General features: G+C 56.1%; 1 protein-coding gene across 15 annotated transcripts in view; it reads right to left on the reverse strand.

The window, feature by feature from the left end:
• LRP8 (LDL receptor related protein 8) overlaps nucleotides 1-13,073 on the reverse strand; it is a 68,324-nt gene that overhangs the window by 30,030 nt on the left and 25,221 nt on the right. For all 15 annotated transcript variants that reach the window (XM_004588684.3, XM_004588683.2, XM_058655463.1 and 12 more), the window contains exons 3-4: nucleotides 9,186-9,308; nucleotides 1,238-1,366 (exon numbers count right to left, since the gene is read on the reverse strand). In XM_004588684.3, coding sequence (XP_004588741.2) covers nucleotides 1,238-1,366; nucleotides 9,186-9,308 — 252 coding nt within the window. The remainder of the gene's footprint in view (nucleotides 1-1,237; nucleotides 1,367-9,185; nucleotides 9,309-13,073) is intronic.

Consider the following 13,073-nt stretch of genomic DNA (forward strand, 5'->3'; position numbering starts at 1 on the left):
AGTCCCCAGCTCCCCTGCGCGGTAGACTCACTGACCGCTCGGAGTTCTGGCATGAGGCACTTTTCAGCTCTGGATTCTCCCCAAGGCCTAGAAGCTTTAAGGTGCCTGTTCTTGGGGCCCCGGGGCTGTTGCACCCCCAATCCCCTATCCTCTGCTGTCTCCCACATTCAGGAATGGAAGGAACTCCGAGAGACACAGAGAAGGGCAGATCCTTTCACTGCCCCGTGGCTGGGAGCTGTGTCACGGGAGGCCCAAGACCTTCTAACACCCTACAGTCAGCTGGGACTGCTTCTGTCCCTACACAGCCTCTATGGACATGTGCCTACCACCCCACAGCAGTAAAGAGGGGCGGGCGTCTCCCTGGCATGTGAGTCCCAACAGAATTATCACAACTCAGGACATAAGACATTCAGAAGCTTCTGGACGGCGGTGGCATTTTCCGGACCAAAAGGGACAGAGTGGGCATGCAAAGACAGAGGCAGGAAGAGGGCAGTGGGGAGCCAGGCAGTGCCCAGAGAGTGCTCTGTCTTCAGAGCCTGGAGACAGCAGCCTCCCTGTGGCCTCTGAGAGGGGACCAAGCGGAATCCACCCCCACTGACCCTTCAAGGGCCTGGCTGTAGGCTGGGCACACGGTATTGCCCATGGAAGTCAACCCCCGGGAGGCCTGGCCACGCAGTCTGCTGGCCCCACCTCGCTGGCCAGGGCATAATCCTGAGTTGGAAGCTCAGCCATGCAGAACTGTCCCGGCGACCACTTCCATCTGTCCCTGCTGTGGCCGCGGTCAATGGCTTCCCGCCCCGTGCCAGGTGCTCAGACCTGAGACCTGAGCCACCGTTGGTTGCCCTCACACCTCCGGAATCTCTGCCCCCACCCAGCCCCCTGCCTCAGTGTGTGCGCACACACACAGCCCTGGGCCCTCCCCCTCTCCCCTCCCCCCACTTGGCCAGCAGCAGACTTGTGGAATGGATGAGCGGATGTCAGGTGTGGTGAGAAGCACCGAGCAGCAGTCCCAAGCTCAGCCTCACACACTGTTCCTCTCATGTCTGAGCCTCAGTTTCCCCACCCGTACACTAGGGATGGTGATGGCTTCTCATGAGGTGGTCATGAGGATGACAGAGATGTCGCCCAAGCACCCGGCCACTCCGAGTCCTGATCGGCACCCTTGCTGCCCCAGCCACCTGCCCAGTCACCCTGCCCCCCGCCCCTAGCAGACCGTGGGATCTGACCCCAGACTCACAGGGGGCGCAGCCAGCCTCGTCCGCTCCACTCTCACAGTCCTTCTCGCCATCACAGCGCCAGGAGGCAGGGACGCACTTGTGGCTGGTAGGTCCACAGCTCAGCTTCTCTGCGGGGCACTCCTGCTGGGCTGTGCACACAGACGTCCACGTGGGGTTCAGCCAAAGGACATGGAGGATGGAGAGCCCCATCTGCTGCCCACCAGCTTCAGGCACCTGGCCAAGCCCCACAGGTCAGCTAGGGCTCTTCCACCTGGCTCAGTTTTGTACAGCTGAGATGAAACCCTCAGGTAACCCTGCATAGGACTCTATGCATCTTAAGCTTTGTTCTTATTTCAAAGACTGATTTTCTTTATCTGAGAGGCAGATTGAAATAGAGAGAGAGAGACTTCTATCCACTGGTTCATTTCCCAGATGGTTGCAGTGGCCGGGGCTAGGGCCTAGATCTGGAATCGGCCCCTGTCATCACAGTTGGTGCATGCAATGCTTCACTGGCCCATGTGAACAAACACAGGGAGTAGTTAGTGCTGTGCTGGGCGTTCTTCTGGATGCTTTACAGCCCATCCTTACTCCTTGAAATCCTACAGACTGGGGCCAGCGTTGTGATGCAGTGCGTTAAGCTGCTGCCTGTGACACCAGCATCCCATATGAGACCATGAGTTCAAGTTCACTGCTGCTCGACCTCCTACCCAGCTTCCTGCTAATGTACCTGAGAAGGCAGCAGAGGACAGCCTGAATGCTTGGGCTCCTGCCACTCACAGGAGAGACCTGGCTGGAGCGCCTGGCTCCTGGCTTCAGTGTGGCCCAGCCTTAGTCACTGCAGCCACCTTGGGAAGTAAAGCAGCGGACAGAAGATCTCTTTATTTCTGTGTCAATCTGCTTTTCAGATAAATAAAATTAATCTTTAAAATAAGAAAAATGTTTAAGTTCTGTAGAGGCCATCTGGGGAGTACACCAGTGGGTGAAAATTCTCACTATTTGACTAACTTCCAAATCAATCAATCAGTTTTAAAAAACAAAACAAAACAAAAAAGCTTGTAGACACATAATAGCAGCAGGCCCATTCTCCCAGCACAGAGTTAAGGATTGCTGGCTACAGTCACATAGCCAGTGAATGACCAACTCAGGACTCAAACACCAGCAGCCAGGGTTTAGAGCCCATGGCCTCAGGGTGTGTTCTGGAGGCCCCGATGTAATCCTCACCCCGTTGAGTTATTACAGAGATCAAAGAGAAATGTCCAGCCTCCTGCCAGCCACATCCTGGAGGCCACTGAGGCGGGACCTCCTGCACTCCTCAAAAGGCAGCAGTGAGCCGGCTGCGGAGGTCTGGCATGCACCTGCCTTGCTGGGCGCAGGCGCAGCTTAAGACAAGAACCTAACCCCCTCCACTTCCTCTCGTAGCCCTGATGACGAAGGGGTCTAATTCTTTCTTCCAGTGTGCAAATCCAGCCTGGGGCTCGAGGCCCCTGATTGAGTGAGCCTCTGTTGCAGCTGCAGTAATTATAGCTGTGTAGTCCCGCTGGGCCTGGCCACACAGTGGCTGCTCTTGGCTCAGCACTCATGGTGGGGGAGGGGGAGGCACCTGGCAGGGGGGCTACTTAGGAGCCGTCCAGTCCTTGGTAAATCCTCTAAATCCAGAGGTCCTGATCATGGAATTGCTGATCCAGAAGGGAAACCAAGCCCAGTTGGAACACAGCGCTCAAGGGCACATAGACAGGCAACAGCAAAGAAGAGTACAGGGTGGTGGCTCTGTGTTCCTGGAGGGGCAGAGGTTGGCAGAGCAAAGAAGGATTGGCGTGCCAGGGACCAGAGGACTATGAGAGTTCAGGAAAGGTTGGGGGATTGGATTTAGGATGTGCAAGGGGCCAGTGTTGTGGCATAGGGAATTAAGCGATCACCTGGGCTCTAGCACCCCATAACTGAGTACTACTGCAAGTCCCAGCCACTCGGCTTCCAATCTGGCTTCTTGCTAATGCAGCTGGGAAAGCAGCGGGAGGGAGGATGGCCCAAGCACACCTGGTGAAGACCTAGGTGAGTACTACTCATCAATGGCTTCTGACGCCAGACTATGCACTCTGAGCTCCTAGCTGAAGAGGGCTGCTCGTGCTGTCCTCTGGTCACCCCCTTCAGACCCAATCCTCAGCCCCCTTCGTGTTCTGTGGGGCCCACGCATGCTGGTGCCAGAGGTGGCTCAGGTGCTCTCACTACTCCCACCCCCTGGTGAAAAGTTCTTGAGATCCAAGTGTGGACCTCAGAGCCACTGAGAATGCAGTACCCACAAGGGGCCTCTTCCAGCAACGTCCCTTTGCAAGGGACTGTCCGGCAAGGCCAGGAAACGACGACACAGCAGGGCAGCAGTGGTTGACAGCACCCCAGCCACCTCCAGTCCTAGCCCGTGAGGGTTCCAGGGAACACCAGAGAGCTGAGGTTGCCTGAGGTCCCTTGAAAGCCCACTGATCCCCGGCTCACACAGGCTGAACTCAGTCCTCAAGGGAGTCCTGCAGTCTGCAATTGAATAACCACCCTCCCACAGCCTAAGTGATTCTGATCTGCCAGCTTGAGGTCCTTGGATTAACACTCTAGGAGCCGACTTCCTGGCTTTGAAACCTACCACCCTGAGTTTCCAAAGCGCCCAGTCCAGGGTATTTCCCTGTAGCAACTACAGCAGGCTGAGATCCACTTGGATCTGACTCCGATGGGTAAGCAAAACCCTACAGGCTGTGAGCACAAGTCCTGGGGGTGCCAATCATCCTGCAGAGGTGTTCTGCAGCAAGTCTGCAGGTAAGCCCTGCATTTTACAGATGAGGAACTGGGGGGCTCAGAGAGACCAAGTACTAGCCTAAAGATGCACAGCAGGTAAGAGTTTGAATCCCTTTATAAAGCCTGACCCTGGGCCATATGCGCACATTCCAGGATCCCCTTTACCCTCAGCTGCAGATCCCAATACAGCAGGCAGCCGCTTGAACTTTCACTGAATATTTATATAGCTAATTGCATAACCTTTCAGCAAGGACAATGATTAAACAATCCGTCTGCTTCCTTTCTTTATAATTAATAAGACATTTGCCATGTCCTTAAATAGATGGCTCTAATTACAGGCTCTCAAGCAGGCAGCACTGTCTGATGCCAGCCACCCCCTACCCCCCAAAAAGGCATGGCCTTTGGAATGCCAAGATGAGAAAAGTCCCTGAGACCATGTGATGAGCCCATGCCCCCTGGGGCCAGGGGTGGGAGACAAGGGTCCTGCAAGGGAAAGGGGCCTTCCTCCTTGAATGCTGAATGTTTCCTGGACTTGCGGATACGTCTCTTCCCCACAGCTGGGATCCAAACCTGGCTCCCAGGTTGTGCCCTGTGAACTCTGGGAAGGTGGCCTGTGCAGTGTCTCCCTGCAAGCTGGGGACTCCTGTGACTCTCCTGCTTAGGGGTGACAAGGACAAAGCACAGTGAGAATCAGCTGCTTGCTCTGAGCCCTGTGGTGGGTGGCCGAGCTGGACTCCCACCCCAGGCCTAAAGGCCCTGCTTAACTTACTGTACTTGCCCACTGCCCAGGAGAAAAGTGGAACCTGTTGCTGTCCCCCAGCACCCCTAGCCTGAAATAGTTACAATTGGAGAAAGGAAGCTCTCAGAACCTTTGCTCAGGCAGGTTATGAAACATGGGCACCTGAAGGCTGGTGCTGTGGTGTAGCGCAGGAGGCTGCCTCCTGTGATTTGGAATCCCATATGGATACTGGTTCAAGTCCTGGCTACTCCGCTTCTGACCCAGCTCCCTGCTAATGACCTGGGAAAGCAGCAAAGGATGGCCCAAGTGCTTAGAAAGGAAGCTCCTGGCTCCTGGCGCTGGCCTGGCTCAACCCTAGCTGATGTGGCCATCTGGGGAGTGAACCAGCGGATGGAAGAGTTTCTCATCCCCTCCCCCAACTCTGACTTTCAAGTAAATAAGTAAATACTGAAAGAAAAATGTGAGCATCTGATGCCTGCTTCCAGGACAATTGGTGCCCAAGGCTCCCAGGACAGGATGTTAGGGGGAAAAACATGGGTTTGAGAGTCAGGTAGACCTGAGTCCAATTTCCATTACAGACCCCATTGTCCTTAGGCAGTCACTTAACTCCTGTGCACATGAAAGTGGGGCAGCATGAACTCCTAGGGTGGTGGACAGTCTAAAAGAAATGACATGGGCTGTGTGCGGTAGCCTAGTGGTTGAAGACCTCGCCTTGTATGTGCTGTGATCCCATATGGACGCCGGTTCATGTCCAGGATGCTCCACGTCCCATCCAGCTCCCGCATGTGGCCTGGGAAAGCAGTCAAGGACAGCCCAAAGCCTTGGGACCCCGCATCTGCATGGGAGACCAGGAAGAGGCTCCTGGTTCCTGACTTCGCATCAGCTCAGGTCTGGCCTTTGCAGCCACTTGGGCAGTGAACCAACAGATGGAAGATTTTTCTTTCTATCTCTCCTCTCTGTAAATCTGCCTTTCCAATAAAAATAAATAAATCTTAAAAACAATAAAAGAAATGACATGGAAATCCCTATATTCAGAGTCAGGAACAAAGCTGGAGCTTAGCAAGCAGGTGCTGTGATTCAGTCATGAACGGCAGATGCGCATGGCTGGTGGTCAGGCCTGGTTTCGCCCCGATGATGTACACCACGAGTCCTTAGGGTCCACCAGGATGCAGCCTCCAGCCTGGAATGGCTCCTGCTCTGTGACTGACACCCCTGGGGAAGGCCTTCAGCCTGCTGACAGGGCACCCCACATTCTACAGGGCAGGCGGGGCTTGAAACTCCAGCCTGGCTTTTCAATTTATCCATCCCCAGAGAAGCTTGCCCCAGAAATCCAAATCCACTGGAACTTTCTCTAATTCATAAGTTAACAGATGAACAAAAAGAAAAGAATGAAAGGCCACGGCAGCAGCTTAGTGACTGAGCTCACGTGGGCTGGAGGGGCGGGCGGCCCTAAACTGGGAGGAGAGACATTGGGGACTACCAGTGCTTCCCGTCCCAGCTCCTGTCTGGGGAAGTGCAGCACGGAGTGGCAGAGGGAGCTCCAATGCAGGGGAGTTGGGCAGGGGGCTTGTGGCAGGGCCACTCGCTGACTTGCTGGGCTATCTCAGGCCCCTGCATCCTGCTCTCTCACCTGCAGGTGAGCTTGGGGACTCCATGAGGTACCCCCGTGACAGAGCGTGGGAAGTTCTAAGGTGCAGGAAGAAAAACTCCATCGGGAAGCAGCCAGAAGTGTAACACGGTCACCTTGAAGCATCCTCCCAGCCCCAGCCCACGTCTCTCCCCATGGATGCCCTGGAGGTGGGTCAGAGGTTGTCCCCAATCAAGCGAGCTATAATTGGAGCTGAAATGCTGATTTTCATTGAACAAATGTTCTTGGCTTTTCCAAGGTGATTCCTGGGAGAAAGTTCTGGCTCGTCAGGGGCAGACATCACCATTGGGGGTCGGGGAGACCACAAGAACCACGACCAATTCCTATACCCTTTCCTTCTCAACGCAGCCCCTCCTCACACCATGCCAATCCCATAAAGTCCCAGAACCTTCCTGTGCTGATGAACAGGGCCCCTTGGAGGGAGGGCAAATGGCATCACACAGCCATTTACACCAGCACTGATTCTGGCCTTTTGTTATTTCATCCTCACAAGGACAGCAATGCAAGAGCCAATAACCCATTTTACAGATGACCCAACTGAGGCCCTGGATGACAGGGCAACTTGTCCAGCATCTCCCTGGTTAAAGGAGCTGAGCCTGCATATACCAGATACTAAACTCACTCCACTTTCCCATCAATATAACCTCTCTGTTGGGGCAGGCAGTGGGGGACCATCCTGGGAGCTGGCACCGCCTCAGAAACCTGGAAGGCCTTGGAGGTTGCTATAGCAACACCAATTAAATGGACAGCGGGTTGGCTGCTGCCTTCTCATTCAGTTGGGAAGCCATGAGCAGAGCTACCACGTCCTCTTGCCCCACATTCCACCTGACCCTCCAGCTCTCACGCTGGCTGGCCTGGTCCATGCAGTCCTCCCCGCCACAGGCCTTGCTGCCACTGATCCATGACGTAATTGCCCAGGCAGAGGGCGTGCTGGGCCTTGTGTTCCAGCTAGGCCCAGGCAAGGGAGAAAGGAACTCCAGCATGCCAAGACTTCAGGAATCCTGGAAGTGTTGAGGTCTTAGGAATTCTGGGCTCAGGGAGGGGTGGGAAGACAAGCAGGGCTGCCCTGTCAAGGGAGGACCTGCAGAAAACAAACCATGTGTCTCTGAAACAAATTCAACAGCTCCTCTGGGCCTCTGGGTCCCGACCATCAGACACAAGGGGAGCCTGGGAGATGGGGAGCTTGCACGCCTCAGGGGCTGCAAGGATGGAAGAAGGGCTGGGCTGGGGAACAGGGACAAAGGTGACTGAGGGGCATGGCCTGGGTCAGAGTGGGGTGGAGAAAGAAGGGGAGCAGGACAGACCATGGGCAGAGAAGGGCCAGGGGAAGGAGGAGGTGCCCAGGGCAGCAGGAAAGAGGGGCTCTGGAGCAGCCACAAGCCAACAAGGGGGCCACTGGCGTAAAGGCATGTGAAGCAGAGTCCCCTACTAATAGCCCACGAGAGGCTTTTCTTCCCCTCCCTCTCTGTCCCCGGGAGTCCCAGGCAGCTGCTGAGGTAGGTTCTGTCTGGCACAGTGGTGATTGGGATAGTGGAAAAAGCGCCTCCCTGACCCACCCAGGGCCACAGTTTCCTTCTCAAATACACACTCCAGACTATACAGGACTCTTCCAGCAGCCTGGGACCAGTGGCTGAACCCCTCCCGCCCAAAGTGGCTCCGGAGGATGGAAATGGAAGCGGCAAGTGGGCGTGGCGAGGCTTTGTTCATTCCCCAGCTGAGGACAAAGTGCTGGCCTTTGCTCATGCGCCCAGGACCTGCTTGGAGCCGCTTGGGGTCCCGGTTACTTGGTGGGGTGAGGGAAAGTGGGTTTTGCAGTTTGACTGGGGAGGACAGGGCCTGCTGAGCAAGAATTGGAGAGGCCCCTGGTGGGCAGGGGTATGCATCCCCTCCCCCCTCCCTCTCTCTCATTTCCTTTCTCTCATTCCAGCTCGCTCTGGAGACTGGCAGCACTGTTGCTAGGAGACATGGAAACCCAGTTATCACCAACCGCAGCCCTAGATGGGACTTGGGGCTCCATTGTCCCTGCCTCTGTCTCTGGGGTGACTGTGACCCCTTCAAGAGGGGCTGTTGGGCTAGCAGCCCCACATCCTCTATGTGCCCCACCCCTCCCCTCCCCAAGCCTTTGTCTCAAGCTCCTGAGTTTGCAGGGCTGGGTCCCCTCCTACCCCTTGCTCATCTCCTTTTTAATTTAACAAATGTCACGGAATGACCTGGCTGGTGGGGGCAGAAGTTTGCACTGAGGATTAGGACCTGGCAACACACAGAAACATGGAGATACACAGCCCTGAGAGCACGGGAGGCTGCCCTGGGTGGGCCTGGCTGGCCACTTCCCCTCAGCCCTGTGGCTTCCGTCCCCCCAGGCAGGGACTGCTGGGCTCAGCCCAGCAGGCAGGGGTCTGTTAGGTCCTGGCTGGGTGGCCTTGGGCAAATGGCTCAGTCTCTCCGGTGCCTTCTTGAGCGAAGCTTGTGTGGCTGCCAGGATACCAGGAAGGTAAGCACAGGCCTAGCCCAGCACAGGACCTGGCACACAGTGAATGCTGGGTGAGAGCGGCTGCCACCAGCACTGTGGGGATTTAGTTCAGGGAGGCCCTGAGAGGCTGCCATGGCCATGGGGGTGGTGGGGGGCACTGTACTAGATCCTGGTACCATAGGAGCAGGCTCCTACCTGCCAGAGAGCTGCTGCTACAGGGCACCTAGAGATTAGCACCCAGGAGCCACCCAAGGGTCCTCCTTGCTTCAGCTGCCCATCTCCCACAAAGGGAAACCGCAGCCCACCCTCCCCCAGCCCCCAGCGAGGACTCACTGCAAGTGGCCTTGGACTCATCGGAGCCGTCGGGACACTCTTCTAAGCCATCACACTTCCAGCGCTCGGGGATGCAGTGGCCGTTATCACAGGTGAAGTCGCTGTCAGCACAGGTCTTCTTGGCTGCGGGGCGAGGAGAAACACATGAAGGTTCTAGGGGCACTCGGGGGGTTTCCAGGGTGGCCTAGAGCTGGGTTAAGTTGCCTGAAGCCTGCTCTGGGGTGGTATATAGCTGGGTTAAGGTTCCCACAGCCCGCTTTCCAGGGTGCCTAGAGGCAGGGTTAAGGTGCCCACGGCCTGCATCAGTGCCTGCCTTTGAGTCCTCGCTCCAGCTGCCTCCCAGGCCCTGTTGGCCACTCGGGAGACCTGGGTTGAGTTCCTTACTTCCAGCTTCAGCCCAGCCTAGCACTGCCTATTGCAGAGCTCTCTCTGTTTCTCTTAATAAAAGCAGAAACAGATGGCTGCTGGGCTTTGCTTAGTCTAAAAGCTGGACTGCAGGAGCTCCTATGGCCTCCTCCATTTATGAGCACCATGTGGAGACAGGAGACCTCCCTGGGCCTGCACTCGGAGACCAGGAGTTCAAACCCAGGAAGGTGACAATCTGTCACTACCTCCAAGAAGCCTTCCCTGATTTCCCATGACGGCTGTCTTGGCCCCTTCAGCCAGTTTTCAGTCCCTTTATCTGCCTGTCCCGCCTTCCTCAATCACACAGGAAGCCAAGGCCCTTTCAGCAAGCACCCAGGTTCTTTCCATCTGAAATCCTAAAAGTAGCCGAGTACAGTGTGGCAGGTGTAAGGATGTGTTCTCTGCTCAGAATGGAGCACCTGAGCAGGGACTGGCATTCACACACGGCGGGGAGACTGTGGCCCTGCACCAGGGGCTTCTGTCCTGGCCCTGCCTCCTTCTCTCCGTGACCTTAATCACAGAGGCCCCCTTTTCTTATCCATGTAATGAGGAGAAGGAAACAAAGCCCAGATGTCAACACTCTCCCTCTGAATGCTCTGGGGGTTGATGCCTCAGTAGCCACCAGGATCCTGCCTATCTCTAGGAGTTTTCCCCACCCTTGCCCCACTGTACTCCCCTCCCTACCCCTGCCCCACTGTGCCCTGCTCTACCTGCACCCACCCCTTGCCCACACTGTGCTCAACCCTGCCTTCTCTGCCTGGGCTAAGAGAGCTGCTGCTGTGACAGCCTCCCCACTCATCTCTCATCCCAAAGTTTCCCTAGGGTCCTGGTCAGCCAACGAACAAGCTCTGTGATGTGCCAGACAGGCCTGCCACGATGGGGCGGGAGCAGCCCCGGACAACAGGTGAGTGAGCAGGGGTGGGTTTCTTCTTTCTTTCTTTTTAAAGTTATATTATCTATTTTTATTTGGAAAGTCAGATTTTACAGAGAGAAGGAGAGACAGAGAGAAAGATCTCCCATCCACTGGTTCACTCCGATCTGAAGCCAAAAGCCAGGAGCTTCTTCTGGGTTCTCCATGTGGGTGTAGGGTCCCAAGACTTTGGGTCATCCTCTGGTGCTTCCCCAAGCCATAAACAAGGAATTGGATAGGAAGTGGGACTGCAGGGATATGAACCATTGCCCATATGGGATGCTGCCACTTTGCAAGGGGAGGGTAAGCCAATTGAATCCTCAGGCTGGGCCTTCAGTTTGCTTTCCTCTCTGTTCCTCTGGCACAAGGGCTGGGTCAGCTGACTCAGGACACACTGGGACATTTCCAGGGGGACCTTGAGCCAAATGGAGACCCAGCTGCCCAGCCTCTGCTCCTATTCCATCTTAGTCGGGCATCCTTCCATTTACCTGATCCTCCATGGGCCCCCAGGCGGGCTGCCCCTGGGACTATCTGACCACTCCCCTGCCCTGGTAGCCTGGCATGGGTGTGGGAGAGCCTGGGTCCCCCAAAGTCCCTCCTGTCTCTGCCTCTTTGTCCTGTGACATTCTGTAGTAGGGTCTGAGCTTTCTCCTTGCTTCCTCTGCACTTGTAAAGCCACAAGAAGACCAAGGAATCAGATTCAGCTGTCACACAGGGGGCCTAGTCCCAGCATCTAGGAGGTCACCGCAGTGTCAGACACTAGTACTGGCCCCTGCTGAGGGGCAGCCTGTGATCCTCTGAGAGCCCAGTAGGTGGGGGACACCCGAGGCTAAGCAGTGAAGGGTTTGGCTGGCACGGTAGCACACTGGGTCAGCCAGAGCTTGCCGTATCAGCATCCTATTGGGTGCTGGTTCCAGTCCTGGCTGCTCCACTTCCATTCCAGCTCCCTGCTAATGCCCCTGGGAGAAAAGCAGAGGATGGTCCAAGTCCTTGGGTCCCTGCACTCTTGTGGGAGACCCAGATGGAGTTCCTGGCTCCCAGATCCAGTCCTGGCAGTGGCAGCCATTTGGGACAGGAACCAGTGGAAGGAAGATCTTGCTCTCTCTCCCTCTGTCAAACAATCTTTTAAACATCTAAATCCTGAAGCATAAATCCCAGATTTTTTCTCCTGTCACCTTCTAACGCTCACCACATGCCTCCTTGTGTCAATCCCCACGCTAGGTGGACGCTTGACACAGAGGGACTCCTGGCTAGGTGGGAGCAAGGCCATGAAGCCTACCCGCCCCATACAAACGAACATGGACGCGAAACCCCGAGGTCTACGGCAAAGCTCCAAGGGAGCCTCCACTCAGCACCCATCAGCATCTTGCCTGGTGTAGGCCCTGCCCTGAGCACACACAGAGAGGAACTGGCCCACCCAGGGCCCAGGAACTGGAAGCCAGGGAGGGTCCGGCAAGGGTGCATAATAGGCAGTTCCCACAAAAGCAAGTCGGGCTTAAAGCAGCTGTCCAGGAAGGGGCTCTGCCACTGGGTGGCCAGATTCTCTCTGGACATCCTGGAAGTTGAGCCTGTGTGGTGGGTACCCTGTGGGTGTCATGGCTTGCCAGGCATCGGGCCAGGAGGGACAGCAGTCACAAGTGCCATCGCCTGGAAGGCAGTTCCGTGGCCAGCTGCAGGGCTGGTAGGTCCTGTAGCTGCCTTGGGCATTTCCCAGCCCAGTTCTAGGGACTCCTATGGCCACACTGGCAGTGCCAGTCATGCATGGTACAGAAGAGGAGCCTGGGCTCATGGGGAGAGGGGTGGGAGGTGGTAGCAAGTGCCCGTGTCTAGGCTCCACCCAGTGGGCTTCTCGGTACTGCAGGCTAAGAACAAGGTCCCCGGGGACCCAAGAAGCCTGTAACCATGGGGCAGGCCACCCACACAGCACAGAGCTGCCTGCAGGCGACAGTACCTAGAGGTGCACAGCAGAACAAACCTGGGTGACGACACCTTGTGCACTGCTAATGGTCAGCCCTGAGAAAACGGAGACAGCATGGCCATTTGAAAATATTTATTTGAAATGAAGAAAGGGACAGAGAAACCTCCCTTCCACTGGTTCCCTCCCCAGATGCCTGTGGCAGATAGGACAGGGCCTGGCAGAAGCCAGGAACCTGAAACTCAAACCTGGGTCTTTGACACTGAGTGCCAGGAACCCATTGGGAGCATCACCTGCTGCCTTGTGGGGTGCCCCTCACTCAGAAGCTTGCTTGGAAGCAGAGCTGAGAGGGGAACCCAGGCACTCGGATGCAAGATGCAGGGATCCCTAGCAGCACAAGTGCTAAAGCCCAACACCCACCCCTGCGCGGTCCCTTTTGATCGAGGACTAGACCGCTCTGAGGAGGACCTTATGGAAGCAGCACCACCTGCAAGCATCACCACACAGAAAGATTTGGAATCAGAGCCAAAAAGGAATGCTGCATGACCACCTCCTCCCTGGGTGCCCCTGGGCAAGCCCCTCCCCTTTCTGGGCAAGCGGGAGGGGAAGGGGATGAGGATTTCCCTGTGGGCATGGTTGTAATGACAAGAATGAAGCG

The sequence above is a fragment of the Ochotona princeps genome, chromosome 2 (genome assembly GCF_030435755.1).
Source record: "Ochotona princeps isolate mOchPri1 chromosome 2, mOchPri1.hap1, whole genome shotgun sequence".
NCBI lineage: Eukaryota > Metazoa > Chordata > Mammalia > Lagomorpha > Ochotonidae > Ochotona > Ochotona princeps.